This window comes from Hippopotamus amphibius, chromosome 13, assembly GCF_030028045.1.
Source record: "Hippopotamus amphibius kiboko isolate mHipAmp2 chromosome 13, mHipAmp2.hap2, whole genome shotgun sequence".
Taxonomy (NCBI): Eukaryota; Metazoa; Chordata; class Mammalia; order Artiodactyla; family Hippopotamidae; genus Hippopotamus; species Hippopotamus amphibius.
The window spans coordinates 65,771,683-65,788,164 of NC_080198.1; the positions used below are offsets into that span (position 1 = coordinate 65,771,683).

Here is a 16,482-nt window from a genome sequence, read left to right on the forward strand (position 1 = left end):
TTACGCTACTGGTAGAGACTAGAGAGAGGAGGCCGGCCTCAAGGACCTTCTTTTCTGACCATTGGGTGGGGCGACTGTCGATCAGTGGGGCTGGGTGGGCGGGGCTGCAGGAGAGGTGGGCGAGAGCGGCCTTAGCAACGGCTGGCTGGCTGTGAGGACTGCGCTTGGGCTGCACGGCGGGCGGGTGAAGCCGGGAGGTCCCCGGCTCAGGGTGCCGGTTGGGGACATGGTGAGTGCGAAGCTGCAACTGGGGCTGGGGCTGGGGACTGAAGTTTCTCCCCCGAACAAGGAAGGAATTTTGTTTAGTTTATGAAATGTATTATCATTCGCCCCCTTTCGTGATCATCGAGTGTCTTTAGTAACCCCTCCTTTCCTCGCGGAAAAGCAGCTCACTAGGGTCAGAAGAGCGGTTCTCCAGTTCATTTCTTCCCCCTCCTCAACCCCAGCAACCGCTACGACCAGCGGTATTGGAGGCAGAAACCACTCTCTAGCCAGAAATGAATTGAATACAGAGAATAAGATTCTTTAAAACTGTTGGAGGGCCCGGGCCTCTAAGAAAGACATCCAGAACTCTGAAAAAACTGGCCAGGGGAGCTACGAACTCTGCCACTGGAATTATTGAAGACCACACCAGTGGATCTGCAGTCCAGGCATCAAGCATCTGCTGCTACCACAAGCAACTCTTAAGATGCATGACGCTGGCGTCTAGATACACAGGAACGTGGAGTCTCTGCCACCCTTGCTTCTTTACCCAGGGCTGGAGGCAGGATACTGAAATGAGGCTCCAGATGAATCCCAGGAGTAACTCTGTGACCTTACCTGCCAGCAGAAAATGGCAAATAGCAGGAAGATGACCTCCGTCTTCCCTGGATACTGACAGTTAATCCAACATTTATTGTTCTCCAGATTCCTGGAGTAATTTTCCACCTGGAAAATGTATTTTTTCATTTCTTGGTCTCTGCAATATAGAAAAGTATGTGAGAAGGTGGGAAAAGATATGATGTCCCAATCAACCATATCTCACAAAATAAATTTTATTATGAGACATATAGGCATAGATGAAACTAAATATGCCTTAAACACTGCTGTTCAGATATACCAAGTAAGGCCAATTGTTTCCCGACATAACATCTATTCTTCTGGTGTGTCTTCTTTGCCTTTCCTCCCTCTCAAAAGGCAGTAATTTGAAGGAAAAACCTAAAATGTAAAAAAGAACCAGGCCTTCCAGCAAGATATGAATAACTAAAACCACAAATGTTAGTAAAGGGAAAGGAGGAAATTTTGAAGTTTGCTACATCGTAGGGAATAGGATACTTGAGTATGTTTATTATATTTAATTCATCACTAATTCATATGGTTGTGGTACTTTTTCCAGTTACACAGTTTATCTTTCACCCACATGTGTATTTATTACAGGCATCCAACAGCCGCACAAGTTCAGACCAATGGAAGAAAAGAGCAGCAAAAATTGAACTGAATGAAACCCAAAAGCAAGAAATTAAAGAGGCTTTTGACTTATTCGATGTTGATGGGTCTGGAGCCATAGATGTGAAAGAACTGAAGGTTCTGAAATTACTTCTAATTCCAAAACATTTGAAAAACCGCATCATTGATTTGTTGCAATCTTTGTATCTTTAACAGTAGCCTTCTGAAACCTTGATATAAAATCTCTTCAGTGCAGACTGAAGAGGTCTTTAGTGTATATGCCTGGCCTGCACTAACGAACAGCATCTTGTTAAGCATTTTATTCTTGTTTTATGAATGAGTAGGCCAGAGGCCATCGTGTGACAGTGACATCCTATGGCACAGTAGGATTGGAACTTAAGCCTGCTGACCTGACTTTCTAGGTTTAAGCCTAGTCCATAGTAAAAAAGAGAGAATCTAGTAATTAATAGGTAATTTAAGAGCTAGGAATGAGATTGTGGCCTATTATAATTTATTTGCTTTCTATTGCAGATTGCAATGCGGGCCTTAGGATTTGAACCAAAGAAAGAAGAAATTAAAAAAATGATAGCTGAAATTGACAAAGATGGAATCGGCACCATTAGTTTTGAAGATTTTTTTGCCATGATGAGTATAAAAATGGTATAGTAGTGATTTTGTTTTTCAATGAAATACAAGCAATAGCTTTCTACATTTTTTGCCTGGAGCAATCAGAGGAAAAACTGGAACTAGGTCTTTAAAGATGGGTAGGATTTAGATAGATAGGAAAAACAAAATTACAGATTAAAGATGTTTTCAGGGTAGTAATGAAGACTGTCCAGTGTGGAGAAGAGGTGTTTTGTTAAGAAATAATAAGGGTATATGGCTGGATAGAGAGAACGGGGCCAGCATTTTTAAACCTCGAAACCAGTGAACAATGTATTGAGTGCCTGTTTTTGTCAGGCAGTATATGAGACAACCTCCCTGTTCTCTTGGAGGTTACATTTTTGATGATGGATCTCAATTACTGAGGTTAATACGAGATAAGATTCTCTTTATAACCCTGTGGCTCTTCCACTTATATAAGCCCTGAGTTTCAATACCTTGAGGGCAGATGTGAATGCATTGGAATAATTGTTAAAAGTCAGAGCAGTAAATAGTCAGAGCTCAGCTACCTGCTGTATTGCTGCTCTAGACGTCAAAGACCTATACATCCCGACTGATCAAATAAATAAATGAAAGATTAATGACATTTAGTTGTTTCTGTTTTTAAGAGTGAAAAAGATGAAAAAGAAGAAATATTGAAGGCTTTCAAATTATTTGATGATGATGATACAGGAAGTATATCACTAAACAATATCAAGAGGGTTGCCAAGGAACTAGGAGAAAATTTGACAGATGATGAACTTCAGGTAAATTTTACTTATTTGAATAATTATAATTTCATACATCACATATTCAATTATAATTTATATATTATAATCTATAGTTATGTTCTTTAGTTGTATTAATAAATACATTTAAAATAAAATTTGGTTTTGAGTATGTATTTGAATGTTCATTTATAGCATTATTCCTTTTTAATAGATTTCACATATGCTTTTACATTTCATTTTACAGGAAATGCTTGATGAAGCTGATCATGATGGGGATGGAGAAATAAATGAGGAAGAATTTTTGAGAATGATGCAAAAGACCACTCTTTATTAATACCATTTTTTGCTCCTTCTGGAAAGTTGTTAAGTTTGTGTTTAAGTTCCATAATATCTGTATGTATTCATTTTCAGTATTTAGTTTATATATACAAACTGGTCTCTTGGTGTCTAATCCAAGTTACATGTTTCTACCAATATGTTGTTAAATCTATAGTATTAAGAAACAAAGAAAATGTAGTGACTTCCTTGAACTGTGAATCCAAGAACAGTATTAATTCCAAGTGCTATTTTTAGAGCCCCAGGGTCCAAAGACTTAGATTTTTTTTTTTTTAATTTAAGAAAATTGGTCCCACATCATATGAATTTGACAAGCAAGCCATTACTTTCCCTATTATTTTCCTTTTGTGCAACTCTAAAAATGATGAACATTTGCTTTTTAACCAGTTATTCAGATGTGTAAAATCTTAAATGAAACTGTCTGGCAACTTCGTTATTTGCTGATTTTCTTCTTATAAAGAAATTCAAAGCAGCGCTTATATCATCCAGATTTCCGTATACGTTTGACCCTATAATTTAGCATTTATTTAACACCCATGTCCTAGGACAGGTGCTAGGGATTTTACATATGTCGTCTCAGTTACTATTTAGAAGCAGTAGTATTAGCACCATCTTACTACATATGAGAAAACTAAAGTTCAGAGAACTTAAATTTTAAAATTGCTCATTTGCCCATAGATGATAAAATATAGATTCTAAATGTTATTGAAGAAGAAAGTTAGAAACTTACACTTAGCTAAAAATAACTCCATGCTTGTCTTGCTTTTGTGAAATATGCTTGCTGCACCAAGAAAAACAGAAAAACAGGATGACCTAACAATCTGATGTAACCTTAAGATGTTTTGCTAAAAATGGAATGTTCTGCACCTGCTCTTGTAAGTTTCTGTTTGGAAACGTCCATGCTCTGTAAACACATGCACTGTAAAAGTAAAGCTCACCCTGAGATCGGGGCCCAGAACTTTGCAGCGTTAGTTCATCTGGGGCTGCTGACTTAATAACCCTGAGTTCTCCAACCCTCCGAGTGTGGTGCTTGGTTTCTTGATGGACCGATTTCTGCAACATTATAATCTTACTCTTCATTATGTTGCTTCCCTGTGGATAAAAACTCTCAGGATAATTGTATGTATTTTCTAACTCATAACTCTATGACCCTCTTGTAATTTATTTGGTTTTTATGAAAGAGCCAAACTATTGGGAGTCTTTTGACCCCCCCACTGGACTGCATAAGAATGGGCCTTGGGCCTGGAACACTTCCTTATCAAGAGATAGAATCTTTACAGCTTGTGCTGGACATGTCACCTTATCTGTGATTATCTTTCTCTGTTTCAGACTCAATGGGTACTACTTTGTTCTGCTTAAGTACATGTGTCATATGGCACCTGGCCAACCCCAGTGCCTATCTGTCACCTTTGGGGAGAGGATGGGTTCTTCTGTTGCACAAGAAGGGTGTGTGTTGGCCAAGTGCCCTGTGTTGGCTTCTGGGAAGGACCTGCTGGCCATAGGAAACCGCAGCTCATTACTAAAGCTGATCTTGCTCTGTCTCTTCTCTATTCTAATAAAGCACTGTTCCAGCCAGTACTTAACTGCAATGTGTTTTTCTTAGTGACTCTGAAACCAAGATGCAGTGGGCAGAAGATAGTTGGTAACAGATGCCACTTGCTGGACACAAAGTCTTCCTAAAATCATGGTAATGATCTTTGGAGCAAGAAAGGCTGATGGAAAATGTTACTTTAGTTGCTACACCTGTTTTATTCTCAGCTCAAATGAAATGAAGACTGAAGTTTTTTGTTTTGGTTTATCAACACAAGAGAGGTTTTGCTATTTGACTGAAGCTAGGTTGGCATATGCTCATAAATGCTCTTACGTGTTTCACAGGATTTTAAATTCCTAATTATGTAGTATTTCCTCTAAAGAAAAATATCCCTACTAAACATGCTTCATATGTGAAAAGTATGGCCTTTAAGTTGTTAAAAGATTTATATTTTTTAGCGGGTAGTATACTTAAAAGTACACATGAACAGAGTTCAAAGAGTTCTAAGTAAATCTCCTTATCATTCAAGCCCCAGGTCTCCTTGGAGATAATTATTTTTATCAGTTTCTTATGGATCGTTGCAGAGGGTGCATATACACATGTACATGAATAAAGAATAGATTTTTTTCCACAAATGATAGCATACTACATACATTGTATATATTAATTTTTTCACTTACTGCATTTTAGTGATATTTCCAGAGCAATGCAAATAAAATTACTCATTCCAATGGCTTTATAACATCCCATTGTAAAGATTATATTTTATCTAACAGTCTTCTATTGGTGGACATTTTCTTTATTTCTAATCTTTTCCTTAATATCCTTATACATATGTCTCCGTATAGATGTGAGTATATTGGTAGAATTAATTCTTACAAGCGAAATAGTTGGGTCAAAAGCTATATGCATTTTAATTTAAACAGTTTTTATTTCAATAGGTATTGTCTTCTAAAATATGTTTGGCAAATTACATTCTTAAAAGTATAGGAAAATGCCCATTTTTTTGATAAAGTATTACCAAACTTTTTGATTTCTGCCAATCTAACAAGCTGCAAGTCATATCTCATTGTAGCTTTCAATGTTCCCACTTCTCTTATGAGAGGCATTGAGTATCTTTTTACATTCATGATCTAATTTTTCCTTTCTGTTTATTGTCTGTCTATGTCCTTTGCCTATTTTTCTGTTGGATTTTTAAAAATTTATTGATTTCTAGAGGTTCTTTATATACAAAGTAAATTAATCTTGTCATGTGTGTTGCATGTATTTTCCTGTTTGTTATTTGTCTTTTGATTTTGATTATGGTTCAGTTTTTAAATTTTAAAAAGTTTATTTCATGAGATTATTTCTATAGATGTTCAAACTATATAACAGTAAGGTGGCAATGATCTGTCTTTTAACAGAATTTATTCTCACAATAACTATTTTTGTCCTATCAGACTGTAGTCTAATTCTGAGAGTTAAAAAGTGGGGGACAAGGTGATTATTTATCATGCCATTGGACTTTCCATTTGAAAAATAATCATCTTTACTTTATAGTTGAGATGATCTGGATTTAATCCAATGCTGGAGTAACGGAGAGTTTTATAAGCATTAGATCTGTTTGAGTTTGCTTTACATTTGACTGAGCCCAACTAAAATGTCTTAAACTCTAAAAATGGCCCTGGGGATACTGTTAGAAAGAGGAAAATTCAGGACCAGGCCAGAATTCTTAAGCTCTTTTGGAACACATTCAGGCTTCTATGACTGCTATGGCAGAAATTAACTCCTTAAGATGAGGTGAAATTCATTGGGGTATTTGCATCTCAAAATGTTTCCTATTAAAAATACTTTCTGAGATTTATAAATTTTGTAGAAAAAGAAAATATTGAAAATTATGACTATTTTATGGTTTCACAGTCAAATGAAGGCAGATAATGTAAGGTGATAAGACTTAAAAGCTTGAGTCATTTTAGTCAAAGATCTTAGAATTCACTTACCTTTATCCCAGAACAAATTCAAACTTACCTAGTTTTCCACATTTTCCTTCCTCTCCTGGGAGCAAGATCAAATCCAACAGTATGCGGACAACTTAAGAAGCTGCCATAAAGGGAGTAGAAATTAGAATAATGCTTGCTAAAAGAAAAACCACTAATCAACATCAAAGTTTTCAGGTTGTCTGCTAGGTAGGAGGGGCTATGAAGGATACAGTGAATTAGATGTGCATCTTATTGTCTCTAAGTCGGCTGGCAGTTTGTGTGGTAGGCCTCTTCTGGTGTGGCTCTCAGTGATCCCAGTTTCCTGGTATCCTTGCCCTGGTGTAATCCCTTTGTTGAGTGTGGAGCAGATCTAGTGATTGTCTACTAATGAATAGAATATGGCAAAACTGATGGGCTGTCTCTTCCAATATTAGGTCTTAAAAGACATTTACTTCCCTCTACTGGCACTCTCTTGCCTTTCTGTTTGCTTGCTCCGGTGAAACAAGCTGCTGTGTTTTGATCTGCCCTATGAAGAGGACTACATGGCAAGGAGCTGAGGGCAGCCCTCTGGTCAACAGCAAGTGAGGAACCGAAGCTTTCATTCTGTCAGCAAGGAACCAAATCCTGCCAGAAACCATTTGAGGCAGCTTGCAGATGGATCCTTTTCTAGTTGATCTTTGAGGTGGACTGCAGCCCCTGCTGGTACCTTGATTACAACCAGCGAGAGACCCTGAAGCAGAGGAGGACTCAGTTAAGCCATGTCTGGATTCCTGAACTTCAGAAACTATGAGATAATGAAGGTTATTTTAAGCTACTAAGTCTTGGAGTGAGTAGTTACACAGCAAAGGATAACTAATACAGCCCCCTATCTTGAAACGTGTGTGTTGACTTCTTATCTATTGGGTTGCTAGATATACAAGTAACCAAGTAACAATTATGACTCTCCATACTAAATAAAGAGGAGATTAATTAGGCTTATCACATGAGAATATTGTTAAACAGCATACCATTCATTACAGTACTACTATTCTCTGACTGCTCACTTCAAGCCACGTATCTGAAACTGTGCTTCAGCCACATATCCGAAACTCAGAAAGTTTTCTGCCTGATCTTTGTAGCTTGGGCAGCTTTAACAAAATACCACAGAATAAACAATAGAAATTTATCTCTCACTGTTCCGAGATCAGGGTGACAGCATGGTCACGTAAGGGCTTTCTTCTGGATTGCAGGCTTTCCGTTGTATCCTCATTGGAATGGGCGAGAGAGCTCCGGAGGATCCCTTTTACAAGAACACTAATCCCTTTCATGAGGGCTCTACCCTCATGACCTGATCACTTCCCAAAGGCCCCACCTACTAATACCATCACCTTTGGGGGTTAGGATTTCAACATATGAATTTGGGGGAACACACATAAACATTTAGATCATGGCACTTGGATATCATGAGGACGTCAGCCCACCAGTGAGAGGACTCCTAAGAACTTTCTTTTAAAGTGCCATTTCGCAGTTTCTGCAACCCTGAAGCTGCCCCTCAAATGACCCTTTCCTCAGAGCCATTGGTTGGTGTGTCCTAGAGTTCTGATTAATATTTTAGTTGCTAACAAACAGGTTGTTGGTAGTGAAAGTAACTAACTACTGGCCTTCAGGCAGCACTAAAAGTGAGGGTGATTTCAAGGTTGGTGCTGACAGAATCTTGGCAACTACAAAAGCAGACTGACAACAAACACATGAAAATGGATGAAAAAACGTGTTGGATGGATCACAGTCAGGACTGGGTATAAGCAGCAAGCCAAGGATACAAGAATATGTAGCAAAATCTAAATCATTCTTTAATTATTAGAAGTCGACTCTGAAAATTAACACATTTCTGCAAAGAAAACTCTAGGTCCACATAGCTCATTGGTGATTTCTGCCATTTAACAAAGAGGATATTTAATTCTTCCAGAGAATAGAAAAAGAGGTAACTCTTCCAAACTTGGTTTGTGAGGTCAGCAAAACTTTTGTTACCAGAAGCTACAGGGATAATGAATTTTAACCAAGTTAGGTTTGTTTCAGAAAAACAAGATTTGTTTAGCATTTGATCAATGTACTTAATGTATCACAATTTAGAATAAAAACCAAAAGTCATGTAATCATTTCAGTAGGGAAAAAAATCTCACACTTGATAAAATTTAACCTCCATTCATTATAAAAACTTGTGGCAAACCAGGAATAGGAGAGAATTTCTGCTAACTGTATGAAGGTATCTTCAAAATCTTCAAACATCATTTTAATTGCAAAACATTCAGATCTTTCTCGCTGAGATAAGGAATAAGAACAGAATGTCCTTTATCACTTCTTTTCAATACTGTACTGATGAGCTAGCCCGTAGAGGAAGAAATAAAATTCTTTTTATTTGCAGATGACATGATGTATGTGCAGGATATCCAAAAGAACTTATAGATCGCTGGATGCAAGGTTGTTATGCAAATGCAAATATAAACACAATTGTATTTTTTACATACCAGGTAAAAATGACTTGAGAATGAAAAAATTTCAAAGAAGCTGATTTTAGTAGCATTAAAAATGTAAAAATCCTATGACTAAATCTAATAAAGATACACAGGTCTTCTATATCAAAAATTATAAAAGAATATTGAGAGACATTAAAGATGACCTAAATAGAGGAATATTATTATGTTCATGGATTCAAGACTCAGTATTATAATGGTGTCAATTCTCCCTTTATGGATCTATAGATTTAGCGCAATCAAAATCCAACCCTTGTGGAACTTGATAAGCTGATTCTAAAATTTATAGAAATCCAAGGGGCCAATACACACTTGAAGAACAAGGTGAGAAGACTAGCTTGCCTGAATATCAAGATTTATTATAGAGCTATAGTAATTAAAATAGTGTGGTGTTGACCAGGAGAGACTAATGCACCAATAGATTAGAACAAAAAGTCCTGAAACAGACTAATACCTATATGGTCATTGCTTTAAGACAAAAGTGACCATGTAGATTAGTGGGACATTTTCATTATAACAAATGGTTCTGATTCAACAGGATTTCCATAAGGAATAAAAGAAACCATGACCCCAGACTCACACTATACATTAAAATTAATTCTAAATGACTGCTGACCTATACATGAAAAGTAAGAATATAAAACTTCCAGGAGATAACCTAGAAAAATATCATCATGATCTTGGAATCAGATTCTTAATTAGAATACAAAAAGCACTAACTTTAAAGGAGAACACTGATAAATTGGACTATACTATAACTAAGAACCTCTCTTCATAAAAAGAGAGTATGAAGATACAAGCTACTAAGTGGAAAAATATATTTTCAATAAATATACCTGACTAAAAACTCGTATGTAGAATATATAAACAACTTTAAAAAATCCGTAAGAAAAAGATAGCCCAGTTTAAAACAAGCAAAAGACTTAAGCATACACTTCATAGAAGAAGATATCCAAGTGATCAAAAACATGTGAAAATTAATCAAAATAAGGAATGTAGTAGGCTGAGTAATGGCCTCCTGGGAGGGATCCTTGTCCTAGTCCCTGAAAAATGTGAATGTAATCTTATATGACAAAAGAGAACTTTGCAGGTACGATTAAGGATTATAAGATAGATTTCCTGGATTATCTGGTGTGACCTAAATGCAATCACAAGTGTCCACATAAAAGAGAGGCAGACGGACATTTGACACATAGAAGAAGAGACGGCAGCGTAACCATGGAGGCAGAGATTGGAGTGATGGCTGAGGCATGCTGGCAGCCACCGGAAGCTGGAAGACCTAAGGAATGGATTCTCACCTGCTGGCAGTGTATCCCTGCCAAATCCTTAATCTCAGCCCAGTGAAACTGATTTCAAATTTTTGGACTCCAGAGCTGTGAGAGAATAAATTTCTGTCATTTTAAGCCACAAAGTCTGTGATAATTTGTTTCAACAGCCACATGAAACAAATACAAAGGCAATGCAAATTAATGTCTCCATGAGAGCATTATAATTCCACCAGAATGGCTAAAACTGAAATAACCAGTAATTCAAAGTGTTGGTAAGAATGTGAAACAATGAGAATTCTCAACTATTGCTGCTGAGTGAAAATTGCCTCAGGCGCTTTCAAAACAGTGGGCATATCTCTGGTGCATCTTAGTTATGTCCCTTTTTTTCAATACTAACATTGTTTGTTTATGCCGTATTTTTTCCTTAATCAATATTGCTAGAGGTTTCTCAGTTTTATTAGAATTTCCGAAGAACAAATTTTTGAATTTGTTTATCCTATTGTATATTTGTTTTCTATTTCATTAATTTTAGTTGTATCCTACCACCTTATACCAGTCAGAATGGCCACCATTAAAGACTCTGCAAATAACAAATGCTGGAGAAGATGTGGAGAAAAGGGACCCTCCTACACTGTTGGTGGGAATGTAAATCGCTATTGAAAACAGTATGGCGGTTCCTCAGAAAACTAAAAATAGAATTACCATATGATCAGGCAATCCCACTTCTGGGTATATATCCCGACAAAACTCTAATCCCAAAAGATACCTGCACCCCTATGTTCATAGTCGCACTATTCACAATAGCCAAGACATGGAAACAACCTAAATGTCCATTGACAGATGAATAGATAAAGAAGATATGGTACATATATACAATGGAAAACTATTCTGCCATAAAAAAGAACAAAATAATGCCATTTGCAGCAACATGGATGCAGCTAGAGATTATCATGCTAAGTGAAGTAAGTCAGAAAAAGACAAATACCATATGATATCACTTATATGTGGAATCTAAAATATGACACAAATGAATCTATCTATGAAACAGAAACAGACTCACGGACATAGAGAACAGACTCGTGGTTGCCTAGGGGGAGTGGGTTGGGAGAGGGACGGAGTGGGAGTCTGGGGTTAGCAGATGTAAACTATTATCTACGGAACAGATAAACAACAAGATCCTACTGTATAGCACAGAGAACTATATTCAGGATCCTATGATAAACCACAACGTAAAAGAATATTAAAAAAAGAATGTATATATGTGTATAACTGAATCACTCTGCTGTACAGCAGAAATTAACACAACATTGTTAATCACCTATACTTCAATTGAAAAAAAAGAATGAGAATTGTGATTCTTTCAGTATAACAACACAACACAAAACAAACAACAACAACAACAAACACGTCTACAAATTCTTTGACATTCCTCCCTTCAACAGGAAGCGTCTTAGTTTCCCTTCCTTTGAATATGGGCTGTCCCTAGTGACTTGCTTCTAACCAATAGAAGGTAACAGAAGTGACACATGACTTCTGAAGATAGATTACAAAAGGTGATATAACTTCTGCCTGGCTCTCTTTCTAAGCATCCAACCCAGCCACCGTGCTATGTCAGGCAGCCACATGGAACAGCCACAGGTAGGTGTTCTGGGCGTAGCCCCGTGGAGGTTCCAGCCAATAGCTAGCATCAACTCACCAGCCAGGCAAGTTAGGGAGCCTTCAGATAGTTCCAGCATCCAGACTTTGAGCCATCCTAGCTGACTCTGAGTTAAAACAAGATGTCCCCACTGAACTCTGCCTAAACTGCAGATTTGTAAGCAAAATAAATGCTGTGATTGTTCTGAACAAGTAAATTTTGGGGTGGTTTGTCAAGTAACAATAGAATACAACATGCATCCTAAACGTATTACAGTTTTCCTTTAATTAGTAGTTTTCCCAATTCCCCCAAATAGAATTTTAATTATAATAATAATCAGAAATTTAACTCCATTTATCTCTTTTATTGTGCTATTGCCATATATTTTACTTCTATACACATTCAAATCCCTACAAGATATTATAATTACTTGTCTTTTATAAACCAGTCTGTATTCAGATTACTCACATACGTTTCTTTTTTTTTTCATCTTTATTGGCAAATAATTGCTTTATAATGTTGTGTTAGTTTCTGCTGTACAACAAAGTGACTCAGCTATATGTATACATATATCCCCATATCCCCTTCTTCTTGAGCCTTCCTCCCACCACCCCTATCCCACCCCTCTAGGTCATCACAAGGCATTGATCTGATCTCCTTGTGCTCTGCAGCAGCTTCTCACTGGCTATCTATTTTGGTAGTGTATATATGTCAATGCGACTCTCTCACTGCGTTCCAGCTTCCCCTCCCCCCCCCCCCCCCCCCCCCCGAGTCCTCAAGTTCGTTCTCTATCTGCATCTCTATTCCTGCCCTGCCACTAGGTTCATCAGTACCATTTTTCTAGATTTCATCAAAAAAATCTAGAAACAATAAATGCTGGAGACGGTGTGGAGAAAAGGGAACCCTCCTGCACTGTTGGTGGGAGTGTAAATTGATACAGCCACATACGTTTCTGGTGCTGTTCGTTCCTTTATGCAAGCCAGTGGTTCCATCTGGGATCACTTTCTTCAGGCTAATAACTCTTTAGTATTTGTTGTGGTAAAGACCTACTGGTGATAAACTCAGCTTTTGCTTGTCTGAAAAGGCTTTAATTTTTGACTTTTTTTTTGAATAATATTCTTACTGGGTACAGAATTCTAGGTGAGAAGGTAGGAAGGTTTTTTGTTGTTGCTCTTTTAGCATTTTAATGCCATTCCATTATGTTCTGATTTCTATCATTTTTGTTGAAAAGTAAGCTTATAGCTTTATTGTTGTTGCTTTGCAGGTAATGTGTGGGGTTTTGTTTCCCCTCTGAGTGCTTTAAGATTTTTCTATTTGTGTTGGTTATTAGCAGCTTAAGTCTGATGTAGCCAGGTGTGGTTTTCTTTATACTTTTATTCTACATGAGGTTCATAGAGTGTCTGGATTCTGTGGCTGAACGTCTTTTATCAACTTTGAAACATTTTCAGCCAGTATTTTTTCAAATGTTGTTTCTGAACTATCATTTCCTCTCTATTTCTATGACTCCAATTACATGCATGTTAGACTGTATCACTATTCTTCATATATCTCTTGCACTCTTTTTTGTATTTTCTATCCCTTTTTCTCTTTCTGCTTCCAACTACTTGTCTTCCAGTTTACCAGAAGTTCTCTGTCCTGCCATATCTAATAGATTCCTGGTCTCTGTTGAAATTCTCCATATTTTCCTCTGTTAATATTGAGTCCATTTAATATTTTCATTTTAAAGTCCCTGTCTGATTACTTCAATATCTTAATTACCCTTAGGTCTATTTTTATTGTTATTTTAAGTTGTGGCTTTTAGTTATTTGGGTTTTTTTTTTTTTTTAGCCAGATATTGTGGATGAAGAATTGGAGATGTGGAGATGGTGTAAGTCATATTCCTCCACAGAAGATTACATTTTCTTCCAGTAGATATGTAAAATACAAAAGGATTATTTTAATTCTTTAGAGAGATGGCTCTAGTTAGTATCAAGGTTTTGCTGTTTCGGATTTGCCCTTACTCCCAGGATACACTGCTTCGTGTCTTGACTGAAAGCCCAGGGTATTTATTGACACCCCCTGCCCTCCTTCATCTTGCCTAGGTTTGAACTCGAATTTCAATCTCTACAATATTGCACAGCGATTTAATTAAACTTTTGCTCAGCTCGTTTGTTCTTTCAGATGCTGTTTTCTGCTGGGTTTTGTGGAGTCTCACCCTGGGTATGTGTAACTAAGGAGTTAGCCAATGACCGTAAACTTGGGGGATTTGGACAATGTTTTCATTTTACTCCACCTTGAATGCCTGTTATCTATAATTTTCCCTCTCAAGTCCTAGGCACGTAGGCAGCCCCAGATTCCAACCTGTTACCCGTGACCCAGTAAGATTCCTGCCCTCTGCTTGGGACCTATTTCCCCTGTTTTGTGAAATGGAAAATGCCCTCAGGGGAAAGCCATGGTGAGTGTGGACCTCCACTCCAGTGCTTCTTTTCTCTCAAGGATTGTAGTCTTTCCTTTCCAATCCTGCCCGAATTGGGTGCTTTTCTGTTCCTTCACACAGTTGTTTCACATATTAGCTTTTACAGTTGTTTTCAGCAGGAAGATTAGTTCATCATACCCTGAACCAGAAATGTCAACATTATTTTGAGGAAAATAAATCTGAAACCGAGTCCACGTAAAACCAAGATCCTCTGCCAAGTTTACAATTAACCTCTCTAACCAAAACCTTATTCCCTTTCTTGTCCCACACCTGTTCACCTCAGAATTGAGGAGTAGCAAAGGAAAGGGGGGATTGAAACCAAGCAGGAACCTAAGGGGCCCTCCCAGGTACAAAAGCCCCTCTGCCCCATTTCTTGTTGGTAGAAAAAGGCTTTACTACCCTAGGCCTCTGCTGAGTTCCGAAGAGCAGACATAAGCAGTCACTAATTAGAGATATACACAACAATCTGATACATATCTTTGAGTTTTTCTGCAGGAACTAAGACCCACCTTCCCACCCCAGATGGAGGATGGTGACTACTTGCTGAGCATAAGCACTAGACCCCAGATTGGTTGGAACCAGAAAGTTGATGGTTAAGGTTCCTGAAACATCACCCTGTTACCTCACCAGCAACCAATCGGAAGAAAGTCACGCACCTTGCAGTCCTCACCTCAAATGTTGCCTTTAAAAACCCTTCCCTGATAGCCACTGGGGAGTTTGGATCTTCTGAGTATGAGCTGCCTGTACTCCTTGCTTGGATCTCTGCAAGTAAACACTGTACTTTCTCTTACCACGACCCAGTGTCAGTAAATTGGCTCTCCTGTGCAGTAGGTGAGCAGACCCTAGTTCAGTTCCGTAACCAGACTGATGACAGTGGACTTTAATTGAGAGAGACTGCGGGCTGAAAGGCCTGGTTACCGCAATCATGTAAACGAGGGATGGTGAGAGCCTGACTAGTGGATAGCTGCATTTGGAAAAAGAGGTTGGATTCAAATCTTTCATTCCTACCTTATTATTTATTCATAAGGCTCTGATGAAACAGCAATATTAAGTAATTGTCACTGAGTGATTATTATGTGTTAGGCACTGTTCTACCTCCTTTACGTGCATTTTCTTATTTAAGTCCTATGCTTTTGGGATATTATTTTTGGATACTATTATTCTGATTTTACAGATGAGGAAACTGAGATACTGAGGGTTTAAGTGACTGGCCCAACATCACATGGACAGTAAATGGCTCCTCTGGACTTTGAGTCAGTGCTTCTGTTCTTAACCACTATACTCTGCTGCTCTCACCATTCCTTGGAACAGGTGTTATATTATAAATCAGAGAGGCTGCTAACTCACATTCTCAGAGGAGAAAAGCAGAAAAATGAATCCAGTGGTTATTTTTGCTGTTGTTTGGAAAAATGAATGAAGTAATACTTAAGGGATGTGATAAATCTGGAGAAATAAAACCAAAGGAAAAGATAATTTTTTTTCTAAACAAAGGAATAGATTTAAGTCTTTGTAGATTCAATAGTAGAGAGTCATGATATGGCCAAGAGTAGGCAGTCAAGACAGTAGATAAATTGGAAGATCAGAGGCTAATTATACTGACAAAAGTTAATAATTGATATTTTATATATGGGCATCCCCCCTCCCCTCATATTTTCCCTTGTGTTCTTGGTGATGGTTCATTTCAACCAGAAAATTTTAAATACAAGTTTAAGTATTAGTTAAATGAATGAAAGAAGGAAGTAAAATCCTAATATTAGGAGCTTCCTTAATATTGGGACTCCGTAGGTAGCGCAGTGGTTAAGAATCCACCTGCCAATGCAGGGGACACAGGTTCGAGCCCTGGTCCGGGAAGATGCCACATGCCGCAGAGCAACTAAGCCTGTGTGCCACAACTACTGAGCCTGCACTGTAGAGCCCATGTGCCACAACTACTGAAGCCCTCATGCCTAGAGCCTGTGCTCCGCAGCAAGAGAAGCCACTGCAATGAGGA

General features: G+C 37.9%; 1 protein-coding gene across 1 annotated transcript; it reads left to right on the forward strand.

Annotated features, from left to right (window-relative positions):
* Nucleotides 1-114: 114 nt before the first annotated feature.
* LOC130834872 (centrin-4) lies at nt 115-3,566 on the forward strand. Its single transcript, XM_057705889.1, has 5 exons — nt 115-229; nt 1,417-1,563; nt 1,957-2,085; nt 2,697-2,834; nt 3,043-3,566. The coding sequence occupies exons 1-5, from the start codon at nt 227-229 to the stop codon at nt 3,130-3,132; spliced, it is 507 nt and encodes a 168-aa protein (XP_057561872.1). The 5' UTR covers nt 115-226; the 3' UTR covers nt 3,133-3,566.
* Nucleotides 3,567-16,482: the final 12,916 nt, after the last annotated feature.

Coding starts and splice junctions, on each gene's coding strand:
- LOC130834872 (XM_057705889.1), top strand. Junction 1,564..1,956: donor TAGATGTGAAAGAACTGAAG/GTTCTGAAATTA, acceptor TTTCTATTGCAG/ATTGCAATGCGGGCCTTAGG. Junction 2,086..2,696: donor CCATGATGAGTATAAAAATG/GTATAGTAGTGA, acceptor TCTGTTTTTAAG/AGTGAAAAAGATGAAAAAGA.